This window comes from Salmo salar, chromosome 09 (assembly GCF_965601325.2).
Source record: "Salmo salar chromosome 09, fSalSal1, whole genome shotgun sequence".
Classification (NCBI taxonomy): Eukaryota; Metazoa; Chordata; class Actinopteri; order Salmoniformes; family Salmonidae; genus Salmo; species Salmo salar.
The window spans coordinates 76,645,037-76,667,972 of record NC_138299.1 but is presented as its reverse complement, the minus strand read 5'-3'; the positions used below and the strand labels follow the sequence as shown (position 1 = coordinate 76,667,972).

Here is a 22,936-nt window from a genome sequence, read left to right as displayed (position 1 = left end):
ATTGCCTGTGGCATCCCATAGCCAAAGAGCCATTAATCAAATTCATCTTATCTCTCCTCTTTATCTCTCCCACAAAGAGATGACTCGCCTGGAGACATGAGCCCCAGCAACAACACCAGCTTTAACTAACTTTTGCTACAATATCCTTTGATTCACAACAGCAAAGTTTTACCAAACGCTTTATTCCAAAACCTCTGTTTTCAGGCCATCAGAAGGGTCAAGTGTTTCTAAACTAACCTTCCTATCAGGAATGTATTGCAATGTTATGACATCATCCGTTTGAATGTATGAATATCAAAGTAGCTTGGTGAATAACATGTCCCTTTGGTTTCCTTGTGGGTTTGGGTGGAAAAGCAGGCCATAGTTATTCTATGATCTCTCCGCTCGCGTTAACCTCAGTGCTCTCTGTGTTTGTTCTGACTTCAGGATGAGTTGGCATGAAGGGGGATAGGCAGAGTAAACTGCTTGGAGGAAGCCAGTAAATGCAGCTAGACAGCTTGACAGGCCACTGTATTCTCATTGTTAGAAAGCAGATCCAACCCCCCTCCCCACCCGTTGCCAAAACACCCAATAATCTGGTGCAGAGGAGGTTGTTGGCACCTGAACTGGGTAGGACGGGCTCGTGGTAATGGCTGGAGGGGAATGAGTGGGATGATCACAAATACATGAAACTTGTGGTTTCCATGTGTTTGATACCATTCCATTCACACCGTTCCAGCCATTATTATAAGCCGTCCTCCCCTCAGCAGTCTCCACTGGTCTGGTGGGAGGTAAATGTTTGCCTCATACAATAACCATTGTACTGTATGTGTCTCAATGAGCTTTATATTGTTATGTGCAGCTCATCAAATGATGCGGATAAGCTGAGTGATTTTCATACAGGTCCGATACAGAGTTGGATAATGACAGGGAGATGAGATAACGGCACTGTAGCCATAGTAACTGTCCTTCAGTTCTCACATTCTAATGAGCTACAACACATTTTCTCACTTCTTCTTGTTCTATTTCTCTGCCACTTTTCCTTTCTTTGGGGGTTACATAAAACTCTTTTTACCAGACAAAATAATGCCGTTCATCTGACTAATTTTGTTGTAACCGCATGGTGTTCAGGCTGTGGCTGTGGGCTCTTTCCATTAAACTCTCCCATGGTGTACCTGCACCTCATTGTAAACGGTGCTCTACCCTTTCTCTCATGTACTCTTAACGGTTTACATTCAGAGGCTGTAGCTTTGGTGTTTTGTCTTTCCTTCTGCTTAACGACAGGCCATCCCTCCATGCTAGTGCTTGTGTTGCACTCTTTCCTAGTCCTGTGTACCAATTTAACGGAAGCTTTCATGCCTCATTTTGGACCTTTTTATCAGAGACTGGCCTGAATACCACCCTCTGTGTACAACTGTGTCTTCAACTCTGGAAACAATGAATGTCATTTCCAAAGGACTGTTCTTAAATGTCACTTTCTGTGCATTCTTGCTGCCTACTCTCCCTTTGCCAAAGGGCAGTGTTTTTAGGAATGTGTTGAGGAGGCCTACACTTCTCTCAACCATCCAAACCTGTAGCCCCATGTCAAGTAGAGGGAGAGGGGTCTGGGGGTCCTTACCCTTTTGGGAAAAATTCCAGAAATAGTCAAGAGTCTTCAAATTACCAGACTTTGAACTGAGGGTAACAGGAAGTTAGAACATTTTTATATGTTCTCAGAGACATGCTGAGGATGAACATTACCTGAATATTTTAAGCTCTCCTCCATCATTAGCACATCGTTAGTGCATTGAAACAGACCCAATTAATGTCATAGAAACAAATTACTCTTTCTTTCCATCTCACCCTTTTCCTAAAGCACAAAAAATCAACCCCAGGCAGGGCCTTGAACATTATGTTGGAGTGTGAATGTTTTTTTTGTATTTTTTTTGTGTATTACTTTTTGTTTTCTCCCCCTTTTTCTCCCCAATTTTTTACTAGTCTCATCGCTGCAACTCCCCAATGGGCTCAGGAGAGGCGAAGGTGGAGTCATGCATCCTCAGAAACATGTCCCGCCTAACTGCGCTCCTTAACACCCGCCAGCTTAACCCGGAAGCCAGCCGCACCAATGTGTCGGAGGAAACACCATTCAACTGGCGAACAGTGTCAGCCTGCAGGCGCCCGGCCTGCCCCAAGGAGTCGCTAGGGTGCGGTGAGCCAAGTAAAGCCCCCGCAGCCAAACCCTCCTCTAACCCAGATGACCCTGAGCCAATTGTGCACCGTCCTATGGGACTTCCGGCCACGGCCGGTTATGGCACAGCCCGGGCATGAACCCGGGTCTGAACCCACGTTCTGCCACACTCAGGAGGCCCTGGAGTGTGATTTTCGATTGGGGTTACCGAAGGCTTCAAGTGATTGGTGCTTTGATATTCTTATGTGACTCCTTTGATTTGTGCATTGAATTACGTTCAGTCTGCATCTTGTTTTCTTTCCCTTTCAGTATGTCTTGTCATGACTTTCATAAATAATTATAGTAAACATTTCTTCTGTGTGACTACACTCGTTTCTGGTAATTAGAGGAAAACAGACACGACCCTATTTCCTTGAACATCAGATTAGTATGAGTCTTAATTAGATTGAGTTTGTAAGGCAATGTGTATGTTATGTCTTGTCTTATGCTACCAGCAAAACACGTTTGCCTTCTTGCCGCCTTCATGGTTTCTTCATGTCTTATTTTCCAATTGTAGTAACTTCTATCATGATTAAGGCCAGGAGTTATTTTTCACCATTTGACCTAACTAGGAAAACTTTGGGTCTTTCACTCATCTTTCTGATTTTGACTGCATCTCGACACAAACACTGTGGTTCATTGTCCTCTTTAGAAACAGTACATACTGTACAGTAGGATTGTACATACTGTACATTACAGTACATTGCAGTACATTGCAGTACATTGCTGTACAAGGCACAGTACAAGGTGCAGTACATTACAGTACAAGGTGCAGTACAATTACAGTACAATGTGCAGTACATTGCAGTAAAAGGTGCAGTACATTGCAGTACATTACAATACAAGGTGCAGTACATTACAGTACACTGTGCAGTACTTTACAGTACAAGGTGCAGTACTTTACAGTACAAGGTGCAGTACATTGCAGTACAAGGTGCAGTACATCACAGTACCACTTATCCTACCATTTATAACTGTTTGTCAGTTAATGATGCACTGGGCAGTTCAATGCAGTATTCTCACCCATTTTCATAATTCATGGTTGGCTTTTTACTTAACAACAAGCTGTCACCAGGCTCCTTCCTGTCTCTCACAATCTCTGTGGCCGGCTCAGCAAATAGGAAGTGACAAGGCTGACAGGCCTGCCAGTGTGGACGGCGAGTGGAGAGCCAAATGTCACACCAGACCCTGTCACAAGTCCTTTGTCTCCACTTTAATGAGATTCCCAGCTTTCAAATGAGCCTAACTTGTGTGTGTGAGCCACTAAAATCACTTTCTCACTGATTAGAGCTGTTGGCAGCCGTGACTTTTATTTCTGTGGGTGACGGTATCCATCATTAGCACGTGGTACCTATTATTGTGTACTCAATAGTCTGCTGCAACGGCTTCAAGATTAAGCCTTAACACCTTCTTCTTCCTTCTTCTTCTTCTTCTTCTCCTTCTTATTCTTCTTCTCCTTCCTCCTTCTTCTTATTCTTCCTTCTTCTTCCTTCTTCTTCTTTTCCTTCTTCTTCTCCTTCCTCCTTCTTCTTATTCTTCCTTCTTCATCTTTCAAGCTTAATGTCGGTGTGCAGACCAGCTTTTTAGGTACATTACCACAATATGCTGTTTGCCTAAACATTGCAGGGACCTCCTATAGAAAAGCAGAAGGAGTGCTAGGTCAGTGTGGTGGGATGGCGCTGTAAAATGAAAGTCTTTGTGATGTGCAGCACTTGCATTGTATGGTGTTGATGGAACATTTCACTTTACAGTCTTTGTTGAGAAACTCATCTTAATTAGCCAGCATCTCAATTGGGGCTTGGCAAATTAGCTATTTTCTGAATCAAGTGTTCCCTCTGCACACGTGGCTGGCTCTTAGAAAGTAGCAGCAGCAGGGTAGAGTATTTTTATCAGACTTGCTTACACGCAGCTGAGGTGTATGTTTTTATTTGTATTAATTTTGTTTTAATTAAGTCTAAACAGAGTGCACACTTGTTGTGGGAAAACAGTTCTTTCAGATGAGAGGATTGCATGAATTTACTGGGTGACTGTTGATTAGTTTCTGATTTCCCAGAGAACCCATATTTCTCACTTCAAAGCTTATTTTAGTCTGATGCATTTTGATATTTAAAAGAAATATGTAATATGAATATGTTGAATACTTCAACAATGAGACAATGTCAACTCCAATGATATGAATAGTCTAATTTCTCCAACTAATCCCCTAAAAGCTTTCTGGTTCTATTAGAAAGGCAAGGGGGGAGGCTGTAACAATCTGTTTGAGAGATGGATTGAAATTTTATTTTAATCCTATTGCTGCCAATCATATTAGACTATTTTGCCTCTTGCGCTACTTTATATCCACAGTGCTGCCATTTCAGCAGGGATGAGAGTATTGCACGGCACCCTAATAGCACTTTGATAGATAAAACATGTTTTCCTTTGACAGAAATATCACTTCGGAGAATGATTTTGTCAGGGCACCTAATTCTCAGTCATAGCAGATTGGATATTGTCCACTGTGTGACTCATTGAACCCTCAGTGGAATTAGATTTCTTTTCTGCCTTCCATTGCTCCCAGATTCCACCACTTAGTTCCACCACGGTCGGTGTTGCACTCAGTGATCATTTGAATGTGCACAAGGTGCACCAAAGCTCGTTTACTCCGGAAGGAATCTGCTTTTTAATTAAGAAAGGCACTTTAATCCACCAAATTAATTGCTTCTACACTTGTACTTGAGCTAACAAATACGATAATTTTGTTTTGTGATTTTTCTTCCGCAATGCTATAAGCCTGAGTGTTTTCACTGTGTTTCAATTTGATATTGATATTGGGGTGGCAGGTAGCCTAGTGGTTAGAGCTTTGGACTAGTAACTGAAAGGTTGCAAAATCGAATCCCCGAGCTGACAAGGTAAAAATCTGTCATTCTTCCCCTGAACAAGGCAGTTAACCCACTGTTCCTAGGCTGTCATTGAAAATAAGAATTGGTTCTTAACTGACTTGCCTAGTTAAATAAAGGAAAAATAAAAAAATATATATTCTAGAATCACATCACCAATTCACTCAGGGAAGGATCTTACATGTAGAGGAGGAGAAAGTGCTGTTAATCATACAAGCATCCTGGAGGAGGAACTACAGTACCTTTCCTCTTTGATATAACATAACACTTCAGCTGTCATCTCTATCCTTAACAGACAAGGTTTCACCAGACTGGTGCATTTATTGCGGCGACGACACAACCTTATTAAGAACCTTTTGTAGCTTAGATCTCCACAGCTTGACAGCAGAGAGACTCACAGAAGCTCACTGCATTAGTCATAAATATAATTAAACAGAAGATTACATGAATCTTCCCAGACCCACATTCTGACAGTTGCATAAGCATCCAGTGTTTTACTGCATAATGTATGGCTGGCATCACCATAAATTACAGTCTCCAACTAGAAAATGAGCACTGTGGAATGCAGGAACACACACGGACGATAATGTTTTGGGCTAAGGCATACACACACACATTTATCTAGTTCCCGGTAAAAGCACCTTCATTCGGTGTGAGATCTCCCCCGAATACAAACAGGCAGGCAGATACGCACACAGGCGCGCACACACACACACACACGCACACAGGCGCGCACACACACACACACACACACACACAGATGAAGGGGAGGAGACAGGTTTAAGAAGGATCCCTGTGGAACACTTTCGACACCTTGTACAGTCCATGCCCTGGCAAATTGAGACTGTTCTGAGGGCAAATGGGGGTGCAACTCAATATTTGTAATGTTTTGTACACTCAGAGTGTATGAGGATATTGTGATGAACGCTGTTGTATCATTGAGCTTACTGAGCCACGGCTCTATTAGGTTCATAAGGTGATGTTGAGTCGTTATGAGATAGACCTTGATATATTTACAGAGTGAAGGCATAGATCACAAATTAATCTCCATTGGGACTTACTAGTGACAGTTACGGTACAGCTACCCTCTGCCAGGGGGCTAAGAGTGGAGGAGGAGTGAGGCCAGAGGGGCTCTTCACTGGAGAGACTATCCACACCGTGGGTCCTTGTGGACCTCCAACAAAATGAAGGGCCCTCCAGCCCCTCCCGGCCCCTGAATGTCACCTCTGAAGTGGGAACCTGTGGGGAGAGGGCAGGGGAAAAGGTCACACGCACACACACACACAGTCATCACGTAGTCAGTTGAAGTTTGACTGCTGCCCCTCAAGCACTTCACAGAGCTTAGCACACAGATACTGTATATGAATAAAACATGTTCACCTGATGTTAAGGACGCGTTGAGAAGAGTGTCGGGTGAAAGTGCTCCAATAACATCTCTTCTGCACCGCCAGGCAGTCAGACAGCCTTAAATACGGGATAATGACTGCTAATGCTAATGGGGGTCTAATTTCAAAACGCAGCGCTCTTCAGTAACCAACGGAGCAAGGGCAGAGCGCCTATAAACTTGTCATTGAAATAGTGTTGGAAGGATCACAATTGAGACTGGAGGGTAAAATCTTTCAGTGGGAAAGTGGGAGGAGTAGGTGGGGGTGGGGCAACATTTCCTCTCTCCTGACTGCTCTTCTTGGTGGCCCGCGTCACAAATCACATCCAAGGACCAGTCAGAGCTGGGAGGGCTGCTGCCACTTTCAGGGGAATATATCTCCATTTTGACAGCCTGTGGCCTGTGGGCACCTACTTTGTGTGTGTGTGTGTGTGTTAGCATTTGCGAGCATTTTCTCTCCTGTGTGAGCAGCAGTGGATTCAGTAAGCTCTATGGCTGCTGTGTTTTCTCTTGACGACTCAGTTAGCTAAAACTGGTGGCCGTTGGGGGGGATGTGGGGTACAGGCCAGTGGAGAAGGGGGTAGCGGCACCACTAACCCCCATCAGGCAGCTGCTACACACATGTGGACACACACACACACACACACACTGGATCCCCCCCACAAACTGTACCCCCTTGAAGCCCATTCTCTAACTCTGTGTTGGCCTGACATTTAGTTGTCCTAGCCAAAGTTGTGTTATTAAACTGTGTCACAAATCCACAGCCACAGAGTCTTAAGCCGCTACCCAGTGGAAACTGGCTGTGGTGCGAGGGAGATTTGTTCTGGGTGTCACTGTGTGTGTTGCTCAGCCCTGTGTGTTGTTGCATGGTGGTCAGTTCTTCATTATTCCCAGATGGTGGATCAGGACCCATTGGTGGTTCACAGCCCTTTCTACTGGCTTAAGACTGGATTATGGCATTAGTCTTCTGATGGTGCCTTTGCCAGTCACTTTCTCTGTTCTGGAAGGAGAGGAAGGAGGAGAGTACATACCCAATCTCAAGCAGCTATGCAGTTTAACCCATGTGAGAGCTCCAGCCCGTTGTTTCTTCTCCAAAGAAGAGAGTGTGTTGTTTCGGCAGTGATGTCACAAGGCTCCCTTCGCTGTTCATCTTAAAGGACCATAGGGAAATTCCTAAAAGCTTTTGATAGACCACAGAACAAAACCTTTTGGGAACCACTGCTGTAGCCTGTATGTCACTGAAGGGCATTGACCGGTTGGACCCTGGGCAGATGGCCTTTTCCAGTGCCAGTGGGTAGGAGTAGAGGACCAGGTTGGTGTGATGAGGAATGTGCAGTGACAATAAGTTCATTGACCGGAGAGGGAGCCTCTGTCTCTCTGTGTGTCCCCACCACACCCTCATCACCAGTCATCACAGCATTCTCTCCATTCTCTGCAGCCTATAGACAGGACAAATGTCACTCTGGGAATAGTGAGGAACCCCTCTTAAAATCCCAGGAACTTCAGTGTGAGAGGAAACACTATCGTAGCCCTACTGTAGCTCCTGGAGGGATTCTCTCTGTTGGGATTCTATTATATCAAGGTAAGCACGGTAACTGTCAACTATCTGTTATGGTTTCATAATGAGAGTGAAGTAGTGTAGATACCGTATTGCTACTTCTCAGAGAGACTGATCTGAGAAAAGTGGTGGTGGTGATACCTGGAGATTATTATCAAGGTGTCGTATGTACGCGTATAGAAGGAAGTTAGAACTACTGTCACTTCTTTGATCAGCTGGCAGTTTTATCTGCATAGTTGAACAGTTGCCGTCTGTCTGGGAGATGAGGAAAAGCTGTTTATCTTATCTTGGATAGTCTTTGATCTGATTTATTTCTCATCTGGGGAAAATACTGTGATAGGAAAATGGCATATTTACCTGGTTTGTTTGATAGTAATAGTTAGCAATTAATACTTATCAAATAGGGCATTTGTGTTCTGTTTAATTCTGTGTTTTCATGGTCTCATCTCTAGTTCCCTGTAGCTAATCTGGGTGCATGGTCACTGGAGATGGCTTGAGCTGACAAATGAGTTAAAGACTGCATTATATAGACAAGATGTCCCTGTCACAAATTTCTAATAAGTAATTAAGTAATTCGTTTTTCACAATGAACTGTGTTGATCAGCTAGGTTTTGAGGAGGTGGTGTATTTTTTTTAAAGACACCTTGGTGTTTTATGAGTCAGTGATAGACTGTTTTTATTCAATTCAGTCAAGGCGAGAATCCTTGCCAAAGAAACTAAATAAATACAGCCTAGTGCTGCAGCACGAAGTGAAGAGCTTACCGGTAAACCTCAGTGCTACCCACACAGGCTTAGCCCTCTTGGGAAAATGGGAGAGTGCTTCAGCGATTATCAGATACCACACTCATCAATAATACATGTCCAAAGATGGACCTGTACAGCATATGAAACTCATGTGTCCATTTGTGCAACATGAGTTGATGGTATGTGTCGTTGAATTACTCTGTGTAAGTGTGTTGGGGAATGTAGTGTGTGTGTTTGTGTGTGTGTCCATGATTTTCAATGGTTTGTGTGTATGTGTGCATCACTCTTGTGCATGCATGAGTATGCTGGTCCGATGCTGGTGGTCCTGCCTGACGCAGTTGCCAGTACTGATGCCAGTGCTTGTCTCCGGTCTGGACACAGAGAGGAGAGGAAGGAAGATAGCCCAGGCCTGCGCAGTGTTCTGGCATCACTAACACAAGGCTCCCCTTCGTATGGTTGGAAAAAACGCCTTCCTCAGTCAAAGCTGTAAACAGGGGCGCAGTTCCACCGCTACTGCTGTCGTTGATGGCCTTTCTGTTGATTCAGCTCAATATACCATCAAGTAAACAAACAAAACATGGTCACTCCGCTTCATATCGCTGTGTTGTGTGTTATTACGGTCTGTCTGTGCAGTCATAATTGCTCACCGATATTAGGCTAAGCTGGGGAAAAGGTCCTGTTGGCTGCTCATTGCTGCTGGTGATTTTAATATGTTTAATAGCTGGAGTTCCAGTGAGCCTGTGTGGCTTGTAGGTATTAACAGTATCTGAGCTCCTATCCACATAACTGAAGAACCATGAACAGAGAGGATTAATCATCCAGCCAGTGGATTATTCAGAGGAGGGAGAGAGATGCTGATTCATACAAAATTGAGAAATTGCCCTTGAACAAACAGAGGGCTCTCTCAATAATGAGAGGCAAGCAGATAGAGGAGAGAGAGAAGGAGAGAGAGGGAGAGAGAGAAGGAGAGAGAGGGAGAGAGAGAAGGAAAGAGAGAAGGAGAGAGAGGGGAGAGAGGGGAGAGAGAGGGGAGAGAGAGAGAGAGGAGAGAGAGGAGAGGAGAGAGAGTAAAGAAAGGAGAGAGAGAGAGAGAGGAGAGAGAGGAGAGAGAGAAAGGAGAGAGAGAGGAGAGAGAGAGGGGAGAGAGAGGAGAGAGAGAGAAAGGGGAGAGAGAGGAGAGAGAGGAGAGAGAGGAGAGAATGTAAGAGAGGGGAGAGAGAGGAGAAAGAGAGGAGAGAGAGAGAGGGAAGAGAGAGGAGAGAGAGAGAAAGGGGAGAGAGAGGAGAGAGAGAGGAGAGAGGGGAGGGAGAGGAGAGGAGAGGAGAGGAGAGAGAAAGGGGAGAAAGGAGAGAGAGGAGAGGAGAGAGAAAGGGGAGAGAGAGGAGAGAGAGAGAAAGGGGAGAGAGAGGAGAGAGAGAGGAGGGGAGAGAGAGGAGAGAGAGGAGAGGGGAGAGAGAGGAGAGAGAGGAGAGGAGAGAGAGGGGAGAGAGAGGAGAGGAGAGAGAAAGGAGAGAGAGGGGAGAGAGAAAGGAGAGAGACGGTGAGGGTGATATATGCTTAAACTCTTAGAAAATAGGGTTCCAAAAGGGATGTTTGTCTGTCCCCATTGGAGAACCTTTTTTAGTTCCAGTAGAACCCTTTTCAGTTCCATGTATAACTATTTTCTCCTGCGGGGAAAGAGGAGTTGTTATGCGCTCTTCACAACTGTGTTAATATGTGTGGACCATGATAGTTCCTTAGGGATGTGGCCACTGAGGAACTTGAAGCTCTCGATCTGTTCCACAACAGCCCGTTTCGTTTCCTGTAGTCCACGATCAGCTCCTTAGCCTTTCTGAAGTTGAGGGAGAAGTTGTTGTCCTGCACTACACTGCCAACTCTCTGATCTCCTCCATGTAGGCTGTCTCATCATTGTTGGTGATCAGGCCTACCACCGTTGTGTGGTCTGCAAACTTAATGATGGCCACGCAGTCGTGGGTGAACTGTGAGTACAGGAGGGGACTCAGCACGCACCCCTGAGGGGCCCCCGTGTTGAGGGTCAGCTTTGTGGATGTGTTGTTGCCTACCCTTACCACCTTGGGGCAGCCAGTTAGTAAGTCAAGGATCCAGTTGCAGAGGGAGGTGTTTAATCGCAGGGTCCTTAGTTTAGGGATGAGCTTAGAGGGCATTATGTTGTTGAACGCTGAGCTCTAGTCAATGAAGAGCATTCTCACATAGGTGTTCCTCTTGTCCAAGTGGGAACGGGCACTGTGGAGTGCAATAGAGATTGCATCATCTGTGGATCTGTTGGGGTGGTATGCGAATTGGAGTGGGTGCATTGGAGTGGGTCCAGGGTGTTTGGGATGATGGCGATGATGTGAGCCATGACCAGCCTTTCAAAGCATTTCATGGCTACAGATGTGAGTGCTACGGGGCAATAGTAATTTAGTGCAGGCTGTAGTGAAGGTATAGGCGGTGACCGATGATTAGGAGGATGATTAGACTTGATTGGAGATGAAGAGGAAGCTCCCTGACAGCTCAGTGGCCAGACAGAAGAGATGTCACGACCCCACAAACACTCTCTCTTCACTTGCCTGAGCTGAAGCCATCACAAACCTGACAAAGGTTTGGATGTATCCACGTGTATTTGTTCACACATCCAAGTGTAGACATGTGTCTAAGAGTAGGGCTTTGAATTTCTCTTGGTTAGGTCACAATGTTCAGGTAAAACGCAGTGCACATATGATCAGGGTTGGGGTCATTTAAATTCCAGTCAATTAAGGAAGTACACAAACATTTCAATTCCAATTCTCTTCATGATTTTCAATTAGGAAAATGTTGAATTTGAATTGGAGTTTGTTTCACTTTTGGAGTTGACTGGAATTTAAATGGAATTGACCCCAACCCTGCATATGATATGATACGATGTGATTATACGTTACGATGCAATGTTATAGAAGCTGTAGAAGCTATAGAAGTTATAGAAACACTGTCACCACCGATAAATCCACGATAATTGAGAATGTCAATAAGAATTTTTCTAAGGCTGGCGATGCTTTCCACCTGGCTACCCCTACCCTGGTCAACTGCCCTGCACCCCCACAGAAACTCGCCCAAGCCTCCCCCATTTCTCCTTCACCCAAATCCAGATAGCTGATGTTCTGTAAGAGCTGCAAAATCTGGACCCCTACAAATCAGCCGGGCTAGACAATCTGAACCCTCTCTTTCTAAAATTATCTGCCGAAATTGTTGCAACCCCTATTACTAGCCTGTCAGAGCAGCTCACAGATTACTGCACCTGTACATAGCCCATCTGTAAATAGCCCATCCAACTACCTCATCCCCATACTGTATTTATTTATTGATTTTGCTCCTTTGCACCCCCAGTATCTCTACTTGCACATTCATCTTCTGCACATCTATCACTCCAGTGTTTAATTGCTATATTGTAATTACCTCACCACTATGGGCTATTTTATTGCCTATATATATATACATACATATATACATATATACAATTTTTTCTACTGTATTATTGACTGTATGTTTGTTTATTCCATGTGTGTTGTTGTATGTGTCGAACTGCTTTGCTTTATCTTGGCCAGGTCGCAGTTGTAAATGAGAACTTGTTCTCAACTAGCCTACCTGGTTAAATAAAGGTGAAATTAAAAAATAAAAATAGGCTAATGTGTGTGTTCTGTGTTATTGTGTGTAGCTGCGGGGCGACCAGGGTGGCCGGGATGCCACTGTGTGCCCTGCCAGTCCACGGTGGATGTTGAGGGGCAGGAGGACGGAGTGGTGGGGACGAAGTGTAGCAGGCTGGGAGGGCACCACACATCTGGAGACATGAACCTCTGCTGGAACGAGATCAAACGCAAGTCCCACAACATCCGGTAAGACGTTGCTTACAATGGGGTTCAATGGGGTTAGGATTCTCCTTCACGTTGAGTTTCAATGGGAGTGTTATACGTGTGTTTCAATGGGAGTGTGTTTTACATTGGGTTTCAATGGGTATAGGATGTGTTTTAAATTAGGTTTCAATGGAGGTAGGATGTGTTTTAAATTGGGTTTCGATGAGGGTAGGATGTGTTTTAAATTAGGTTTCAATGAAGGTAGGAGGTGTTTTAAATTGGGTTTCGATGAGGGTAGGATAAGTTTTAAATTAGGTTTCAATGGAGGTAGGATGTGTTTTAAATTAGGTTTCAATGGAGGTAGGATGTGTTTTAAATTAGGTTTCAATGGAGGTAGGATGTGTTTTAAATTGGGTTTCGATGAGGGTAGGATGTGTTTTAAATTAGGTTTCAATGGAGGTAGGATGTGTTTTAAATTGGGTTTCGATGAGGGTAGGATGTGTTTTAAATTAGGTTTCAATGGAGGTAGGATGTGTTTTAAATTAGGTTTCAATGGAGGTAGGATGTGTTTTAAATTAGGTTTCAATGGAGGTAGGATGTGTTTTAAATTGGGTTTCAATGGAGGTAGGATGTGTTTTAAATTGGGTTTCGATGGGGGTAGGATGTGTTTTAAATTGCGTTTCAATGGAGGTAGAATGTGTTTTAAATTAGGTTTCAATGGAGGTAGGATGTGTTTTAAATTGGGTTTCAATGGAGGTAGGATGTGTTTTAAATTGGGTTTCGATGGGGGTAGGATGTGTTTTAAATTGCGTTTCAATGGAGATAGGATATTTTATATATTGAGTTTCAATTGTATGCATGTGTTATACTGTATACTGGGTTTCAATGGGAGTGTGATATACACTATTTTTCAATGTGATTAAAATACCATTTACTTTAGGCAGTGGGAGAGTATCAACAGAATAATTTCATGAAAACACACAATGTTTCAAAACCCTGCTGTCACAATGTCGGGTTTTGAAACATGCTGTGCAAACAAGTGTCTTCCAGCCACTCTTTCATGCGCCGACGTTTGTGCAGTGTTGCTACTTCTAATATCCTCTGTGTACTAGCATTTCTAAGCTGTTGCTCTGATTTGTTCACTGCTGCTCCCACAATTATAAAAACATTGTCTCTATAATGTGCTGCCACGTAATGAAATATTCTCAGACACATCTCCAAGTGGGCCTATTCATTATTAATAATATGTGGGTTAATACTGAGGTCTGCATCTGCAAAACAATTAGGAACAACTGTAGTACTGCTTTGATGACTAATTGGAAGGCGCCCAAGCTTGGCATGTCATTGGTATGACTTTAATTCAGCTGGCATCCTATTTACAGGATTGGCCCCTTTAATGACTTACTTGACCCTCATCATCCTGGTGCTTCCAGCAGGGACATGTGGGGATATTCGTTAAGACAGTTCCCCCTGCAGCGTTTTGTAATGAGATCACTATGGATAGCCTGCAGTGGTAGCACACACTCATACGCACGCACGCATACAGGCATACACGCACGCACGCACACACTCAACCCCTTCTGACATCATTTGGCCCACAGCGAGAGAGAGAGAGAGAGAGAGAGAGAGAGAGAGAGAGACAGATCGCTACGGTCATGTCTTTAAAGGAGTGGAGAGCGAGTGCTAAGAGATGTCCCTGAGAGATGTGTACAAAACTGAGTGCCAACTCCTGGACAACTGTAGGTTGGTTTATCTAATGGCTTGTCAGGTTTTGATGGATATGTTGTGGTGGAACTTCTGTTCCAATGGCAGAGGTAGGAGGAGGAGGAGGAGGAGGAGGAGCTAAAGGCAGCTGTCCTCCTTCTGACTAACTGGCCAAGGCCTCTCTTGCTTCTCCTGCTCCTGCTTGTCACCATAGAAACCACACTACAACCCCTAATCTACTGCTACTGCCTAACACCATGGTCCTGTATAGGCTAGCTGTATAAGCTATTACTCACTTACTTGTGAATGCTCAATGCGTTGAAACACGTTGATAAGCCTTAATCCAACATCACCAAGCCTGGTAATTCATAGAATCTGAAGGTCGACATTAATATGTATATATTTTTTCAACAAAAGAAAGTCTAAGGACTAGACGGAGTACAGTCTGTTATTGGTGTTGTGTTTATTATACAGTTGTTGGTTGTTTGCTTGAGGTGTGTCATGATTAAGACTCCAATCAGTGAAGCCACAGCTCCATATGATAAATATTCTGTATACATAATGTGGCATAATGAACTCTAAATGATTATGGATGTGAATGGGAAAACACTTCATTTCCTCAGGCACGTTGATTAATCAGGTATAGATCAGATGAACTACGACTGCTACACATTAACCCCCTAGAGTCAATCTAAGTTACACAACTAAACAATCCCCATCAAAATCCGTCAGTTTAGGCTAGAGATATCTGTTTTTTTGCATTGGATGCGTCTCAATCCATCGCATCCGCCATTGTCTTACTTCCTTCATCTGTGGTAGTAGGTGGCAGTGCTAGAGCGGTGTTTGTCAGATCATGACAAAATCGGTCTTTTCACAAAAAATGCCTGTATTGTCCGAACGGTTTGACTTACAAACTATCATCACGGGACGCATCTGAAGGTAACCAGTACTGGATTTTTTTTTACGAATGGAAGTATGAAGGTAGTTTTGTTAAATATGTGTAAAAATATATATTTCCTGAGTTTTTTTTATATCTCCTAGATTTAGGACTGACACTTCAAAACCTTGTTTCTTATGATTTGTGTTTTGACTATATTTTTGCCGTTTATGAATGTGTTATTCAATGCGTTTCTATGGGCTTTAGTAGTAAAGGACAAAATCAATATTTGTTATTTATTTTATTTGTTATTTGTTCTTTTTTTTAACCAATTTCGTGGTATCCAAATGGTAGTTAAAGTTTTGTCTCATTGCTGCAACTTCCGTACGGACTCGGGAGAGGCGAAGGTCAAGAGCCGTGCGTCCTCCAAAACATAACCAAGCCGCACTGCTTCTTGACACAATGCCCACTTAACCCGGAAGCCAGCCGCACCAATGTGTCGGAGGAAACACCGTACATCTGGCGGCCGTGTCAGCGCGCACTGTGCCTTGACGCCACAGGAGTTGCTAGTGCGCGATGGGACAATGACATCCCTGCCGGCCAAACCCTCCCCTAACCCAGACGACGCTGGGCCAATTGTGCACCGCCCCATGGGTCTCCCGGTCGCAGCCGGCTGCGACAGAGCCTTAGACCACTGCACCACTCGAGAGGCCCCCAAAATCAATATTTCATATATTTTTTATACCTAAAGGGGTACTAAAATTCTAAATCAAATAGCTAAATGATACATAGTATGACCATCTTAAAACAATTCTAAATATCAGTTTAACACCCTCCTCTCCCACAATGTCTTAGACTCTAAAGAATGAACCCTTACAATGTAAAGTACCTAGAGCTTTAGGAAAAGGCTACTTGGTTGAACAAGACCATTATACTACCTGTGAACAATACAATTCATAGATAATTGATGGCTGAATAATCTGTTGCCTTTCAGTTTTGCCTAAATTATCATCATCATCATCATCATAATACCAAAGTTTATAGAGGTAGTCTTTGTGATGTCCTTGAAACAGTGGGCTATTGTTCTGGTGTTGTGTGTGTAACACTGCCGTGCTGTGTGCAGTGGCCTATGGAGAATGCCCTCTGGGGGTGACGTGGGTGGCAGACTGGCACGATGGGAATGTATGTGCCCGTGGAGGGAGGGACACATGGCATGGCTGGGATGGTTTCAGAGTGCCACTCGCCTGCGCTTGGATCTACTGTGTGGGGGCAGGGCCAGAGACTTTGAGCCTGTCTCTGTTCTCCCTGTTCTGTCTGGTCAATGGCAGGGCTCTGTCTGGTTCTTTTTTATTTCTCTCTCTTTCTCAGTAGTTCTCGTTCTTTTTCAGTTTCCCCTTTCCATCGTCCTCTGTCTTTTTCTCTCCCTCTCCCTCTCCCTCTCCCCATCTCTCTTCCTCCCTCCATTGTCCTTGGCACCCTTCCTCCCCTTCTCTCCTGGCAGTGCCCCCTATAGTCAGTCAGTGTTAACTACAGTGGCCGTGTTGCGCCCCACATTATCTTCCACCAGCTCTTCCCTGCAGCACTTCCTGTCTGAGCCGCTACAGGCCCTGTTGAGCTACAATATTAATGATACCTGAGTAGACTCTCTGTCCAACATTACTAGGGGTCAAGGGTTAAACGAGCCCCCAGGCCAGTGGGATGGTAGAGGTGGGAATAACTCAAACATTATTGAACCATTTCAACATCAATCATCCAGTCAGATGGTGTGGCTGGAATGTCATTGTCAGTAGATATGAAGATATTGTCAGTAGTTTGTTTAGTGTTAGAGTGAGATTTTGGTAGACTCAGTTGTGTTTAGGTTTTCTTGTTGGTTCCCTGATGGGATGCCTAGCTTAACCATGTTTGTTGATGCTGTTTGAACATACAAAGAAGTGCTTGATACAGTATGTGCTTGATATTATCCCTTTGATAATACATATGTACCTGTTTGATAGTAAATACTTGTGATAATGTTAGGGTTTTGAACAGTTGGATTTTGTGATTTTGTGCAGCTCTCTTCTATATGAACAGTTCAGACCTTCCCCTTAAAGTCCTGCATCGGGTTCAATACCCACGTTCCCCACTGATGACCTGCAAAGAAAATCAGCTGGCAGGTGGAATGAAAACATTCTTTCAACCTGCAGGGCAGGCTCGTGGTTCAGAAAAAATGACAGTGCATTTAGAAAGTATTCAGACCCCTTGACTTTTTCCACATTTTGTTACGTTACAGCCTTATTCTAAAATGTATTTTTTTTTTTAATCCTCATCAGTCTACCACATAATGACAAAGCAAAAACAGGTTTTTTAGAAATGTTTGTACATTTATAAAAAATAAAGAACTGAAATATCACATTGACAATATTATTCAGACCATTTACTCAGTACTTTGTTGAAACACCTTTGGCAGCAATTACAGCCTCAAGTCTTCTTGGGTTTGACGCTACAAGGTTGGCACACCTGTTTTGGGAGAGTTTCTCCCATTCTTCTCTGCAGATCCTCTCAATTTCTGTCAGGTTGGATGGGGAGCGTCGCTGCAAAGCTATTTTCAGGTCTCTCTAGAGATGTTTGATCGGGTTCAAATCCGTACTCTGCCTAGGCCATTCAAGGACATTCAGAGACTTGTCCCGAAGCCACTCCTGCATTGTCTTGGCTATGTGCTTACGGTCATTGTCCTGTTGGAAGGTGAACCTTCACCCCAGTCTGAGGTCCTGAGCAGGTTTTCATCAAGGATCTCTCTGAACTTTTCTCTGTTCATCTTTCCCTCGATCCCGACTGGTCTCCCAGTCCCTGCCGCCGAAAAATATCCTCACAGCATGATGCCGCCACCACCGTGCTTCACCGTAGGGATGGTGCCAGGTTTCCTCCAGACGTGACACTTGCCATTCAGGTCAAAGAGTTCAATCTTGGTTTGATCAGACCAGAGAAACTTGTTTCTCATGGTCTGAGAGTCCTTAAGGTGCCTTTTGGCAAACTCCAAGCGGGCTGTCATGTGCCTTTTACTGAGGAGTGGCTTCTGTCTGGCCACTCTACCATAAAGGCCTGATTGGTGGAGTGCTGCAGAGATGATTGTCATTCAGGAAGGTTTTTCCTTCTCCACAGAGGAACTCTGAAGAATGACCATCGGGTTCTTGGTCACCTCCGTGATCAAGGCCCTTCTCCCCTGATTGCTCAGTTTGGCCGAGCGGGCCAGCTCTCGGAAGTCTTGGTGGTTCCAAACTTCTTCCATTTAAGAATGATGGAGGCCACTGTGTTCTTGGGGACCTTCAATGCTGTAGTCATTTTTTGGTACCCTTCCCCAGATCTGTGCCTATGCACAATCCTGTCTCGGAGCTCTATGGACAATTCCTTTGACCTCATGGCTTGGTTTTTGCTCTGACATGCACTGTCAACTGTGGGACCTTATATACACAGGGGTGTGCCGATCCAAATCATGTCCAATCAATTGAATTTACCACAGGTGGACTCCAATAAAGTTGTAGAAACATCTCAAGGATGACCAATGGAAACAGGATGCACCTGAGCTCAATTTTGAGTCTCATTTAAAATAAAAAAACAATGTGTTGAACGTTTATTTAACTAGGCATGTCAGTTAAGAACAAATTCTTATTTACAATTGCGGCCTACGCCGGCCAAACCCGGACGATGCTGGGTTAATTGTGCGCCACCCTATGGGACTCCCAATCATGGCCAGTTGTGATACAGCCTGGATTTGAACAAGGGTGTCTGTAGTGACGCCTCGAGCACTAAGATGCAGTGCCTTAGACCGCTGCGCCACTCTGGAGCCCAGGGTCTGAATACTTATGTAAATAAGATATTTTAAAAAGAAAATGTTCATAAATTTGCAAACATTTCTAAAAACCTGTTTTCACTTAGTCATCATGGGTTATTGTGTGTAGATTCATGAGGATTTTTTTATTATCCATTTTAGTTCTCATTTACAATTGAGACCTGGCCAAGATAAAGCAAAGCAGTTTGACACATACAACAACACAGAGTTACACATGGAGTAAAACAAACATACAGTCAATAATACAGTAGAAAATAAGTCTATATACAATGTGAGCAAATGAGGTGAGATAAGGGAGGTAAAGGCAAAAAAGGCCATGGTGGCGAAGTACATACATTATAGCAAGTAAAACACTGGAATGGTAGATTTGCAGTGGAAGAAAGTGCAAAGTAGAAAAAGAAATAACGGGGTGCAAAGGAGCAAAATAAATAAATACAGTAGGGGAAGAGGTAGTTGTTTGGGCTAAATTATAGATGGGCTATGTACAGGTGCAGTAATCTGTGAGCTGCTCTGACAGCTGGTGCTTAAAGCTAGTGAGGGAGATAAGTGGTTCCAGTTTCAGAGATTTTTGTAGTTCGTTCTAGTCATTGACAGCAGAGAACTGGAAGGAGAGGCGGCCGAAGGAGGAATTGGCTTTGGGGGTGACCAGTGAGATATACCTGCTGGAGCGCGTGCTACAGGTGGGTGCTGCTATGGTGACCAGCGAGCTGAGATAAGGGGGGACTTTACCTAGCAGGGTCTTGTAGATGACCTGGAGCCAGTGGGTTTTGCGACGAGTATGAAGCGAGGGCCAGCCAACGAGAGCGTACAGGTCGCAGTGGTGGGTAGTATATGGGGTTTTGGTGACAAAACGGATTGCACTGTGATAGACTGCATCCAATTTATTGAGTAGAGTATTGGAGGCTATTTTGTAAATGACATCGTCCAAGTCGAGGATCAGTAGGATGGTCAGTTTTACGAGGGTATGTTTGGCAGCATTAGTGAAGGATGCTTTGTTGCGAAATAGGAAGCCAATTCTAGATTTAACTTTGGATTGGAGATGTTTGATGTGAGTCTGGAAGGAGAGTTTACAGTCTAACCAGACACCTAGGTATTTGTAGTTGTCCACATATTCTAAGACAGAACCGTCCAGATTAGTGATGCTGGACGGGCGGGCAGGTGCAGGCAGCAATCGGTTGAAGAGCATGCATTTAGATTTACTTGTATTTAAGAGCAGTTGGAGCCACGGAAGGAGAGTTGTATGGCATTGAAGCTCGTCTGGAGGGTTGTTAACACAGTGTCCAAAGAAGGGCCAGAAGTATACAGAATGGTGTCGTCTGCGTAGAGGAGGATCAGAGAATCACCAGCAGCAAGAGCGACATCATTGATGTATACAGAGAAGAGAGTCAGCCCAAGAATTGAGCTCTGTGGCACCCCCATAGAGACTGCCAGAGGTCCGGACAACAGGCCCTCCGATTTGACACACTGAACTCTATTAGAGAAGTAGTTGGTGAACGAGGCGAGGCAATCATTTGAGAAACCAAGATTATTGAGTCTGCCAATGAGGATGTGGTGATTGACAGAGTCGAAAGCCTTGGCCAGGTCGATGAATACGGCTGCCCAGTATTATTTCTTATCGATGGCGGTTAAGATATTGTTTAAGACCTTGAGCGTGGCTGAGGTGCCCCCATGACCAGCTCTGAAACCAGATTGCATAGCGGAGAAGGTGCGGTGGGATTCGAAATGGTCGGTAATCTGTTTGTTGACTTGGCTTTCGAAGACCTTAGAAAGGCAGGGTAGGATAGATATAGGTCTGTAGCAGTTTGGGTCAAGAGTGTCCCCCCCTTTGAAGAGGGGGATGACCACAGCTGCTTTCCAATCTTTGGGAATCTCAGACGACACAAAAGGGAGGTTGAACAGGCTTGTAATAGGGGTTGAAACAATTTCGGCAGATAATTATAGAAAGAGAAGGTCCAGATTGTCTAGCCTGGCTGATTTGTAGGGGTCCAGATTTTGCAGCTCTTTCAGAACATCAGCTGACTAGATTTGGGAGAAGTAGAAATGGGGAAGGCTTGGGCGAGTTGCTGTGGGGGGTGCAGTGCTGTTGACCTGGGTAGGGGTAGCCAGGTGGAAATCATGGCCAGCCGTAGAAAAATGCTTATTGAAATTCTCAATTATGGTGGATTTATCGGTGGTGACAGAGTTTCCTATCCTCAGTGCAGTGGGCAGCTGGGAGGAGGTGCTCTTATTCTCCATGGACTTTACAGTGTCCCAGAACCTTTTTGAGTTTGTGTTGCAGGAAGCAAAGTTCTGCATGAAAAAGCTAGCCTTGGCTTTTCTAACTGCCTGTGTATATTGGTTTCTAACTTCCCTGAAAAGTTGCATATCATGGGGGCTGTTCGATGCTAATGCAGAACGCCACAGGATGTTTTTGTGTTGTTGAAGGGCAGTCAGGTCTGGAGATAACCAAGGGCTATATCTGTTCCTGGTTCTAAATGTCTTGACTGGGACATGCTTATTTAAGATGGTGAGGAAGGCATTTAAAAAAAAATAACCAGGCATCCTCTACTGACGGGATGAGGTCAATATCCTTCCAGGATACCTGGTCCAGGTCGATAAGAAAGGCCTGCTCGCTGAAGTGTTTCTGGGAGCGTTTGACAGTGATGAGTGGAGGTCGTTTGACCGCTGACCCATTACGGATGCAGGCAATGAGGCAGTGATCGCTGAGATCTTGGTTGAAAACAGCAGAAGTGTATTTAGAGGGCAAGTTGGTTAGGATGATATCTATGAGGGTGCCCGTGTTTACGGCTTTGGGGTGGTACCTGGTAGGTTCATTGATCATTTGTGTGAGATTGAGGGCATCAAGCTTAGATTGTAGGATGGCTGGGGTGTTAAGCATGTCCCAGTTTAGGTCACCTAGCAGCACGAGCTCTGAAGATAGATGGGGGGCAATCAGGGCAATCAGAATAAGGCTGTAACACAACAAAATGTAGAAAAAGTCAAGGGGTCTGAATATTTTACAAATGCACTGTATATTGCTGGTCAGAATTTATTTAAATCAAGATAATACGTGTTGTACAAACCCAAGCCCTTGTTGTGTTGCATTGTGTTGTGAATTCCATTCTGTGAGTGGTGAGGAAGACACAGTAGGCTACCACCCACACATGCATTGAGAGTGTGTGGACATGGGTCAGGGGTGTAGCTCAACAGGGGTCACTTTTTGAATAATATCGTACATTTTTGCGATATCCGGATAGTGAAAATATAGATATATTTTTGGAAACTTTTTATAAACTTGGGCGCTTTGCTGCACGACTCAGGAGAGACAGCTTGTTGCTGGTGCATATCATTCCACCTGGTAGTGCCTGTCTTGACTGCATCACATCGATGTAAAGAAGCTAGCTACGCTAGCCAGCTTAGTTAGCAGCTAGCTAGCCAGGTTAGTTGAGTCTGTTTTGATGCGCTGCCCGTTCTTGTCTACAACAGCTCAATTCAGATTTGACAACAGCCTGTTGGTTGCTCATTGTTGTCTTATCCTTCTCATTAAGGTAACTTAATTCCATAATTGTTATTCCATTTTTGCGTTGATCAGAAATATCCCACTTCTCCTTCTAGGCTATACAGTATATGGGGCCTGTGACAGTAGTGGTGCTTTGATTGCCCAAATCTAATGTCATAGACATGGTATATACTTGTATGACGCAATGTCACATGCAGAGGTGTCATGCCCATAGGGGGCACATGGGCACGTGCCCCCTCAGGTTTGTCCTGTTTAAAATATATACAGTACCAGTCAAAAGTTTGGACAAGCCTACTCATTCAAGGGTTTTTCTTTGTTTTAAACAATTTTCTACATTGTATAATAATAGTGAAGACATCAAAACTATGAAATAACACATATGGAATCATGTAGTAACCAAAAAAGTGCTCAACAAATCAAAATATATTTTATATTTGAGATTCTTAAAAGTAG

The 22,936-nt window shown here is 44.2% G+C and overlaps 1 protein-coding gene across 1 annotated transcript in view; it reads left to right on the top strand.

Annotated features, from left to right (window-relative positions):
• Positions 1 to 22,936, top strand: part of LOC106611717 (dystrophin-related protein 2) — a 244,675-nt gene that overhangs the window by 84,860 nt on the left and 136,879 nt on the right. The window contains exon 3 of the mRNA XM_014212218.3: positions 12,442 to 12,619. Within this exon, the coding sequence (XP_014067693.1) occupies positions 12,573 to 12,619 (47 nt within the window). The 5' untranslated portion in view covers positions 12,442 to 12,572. The remainder of the gene's footprint in view (positions 1 to 12,441; positions 12,620 to 22,936) is intronic.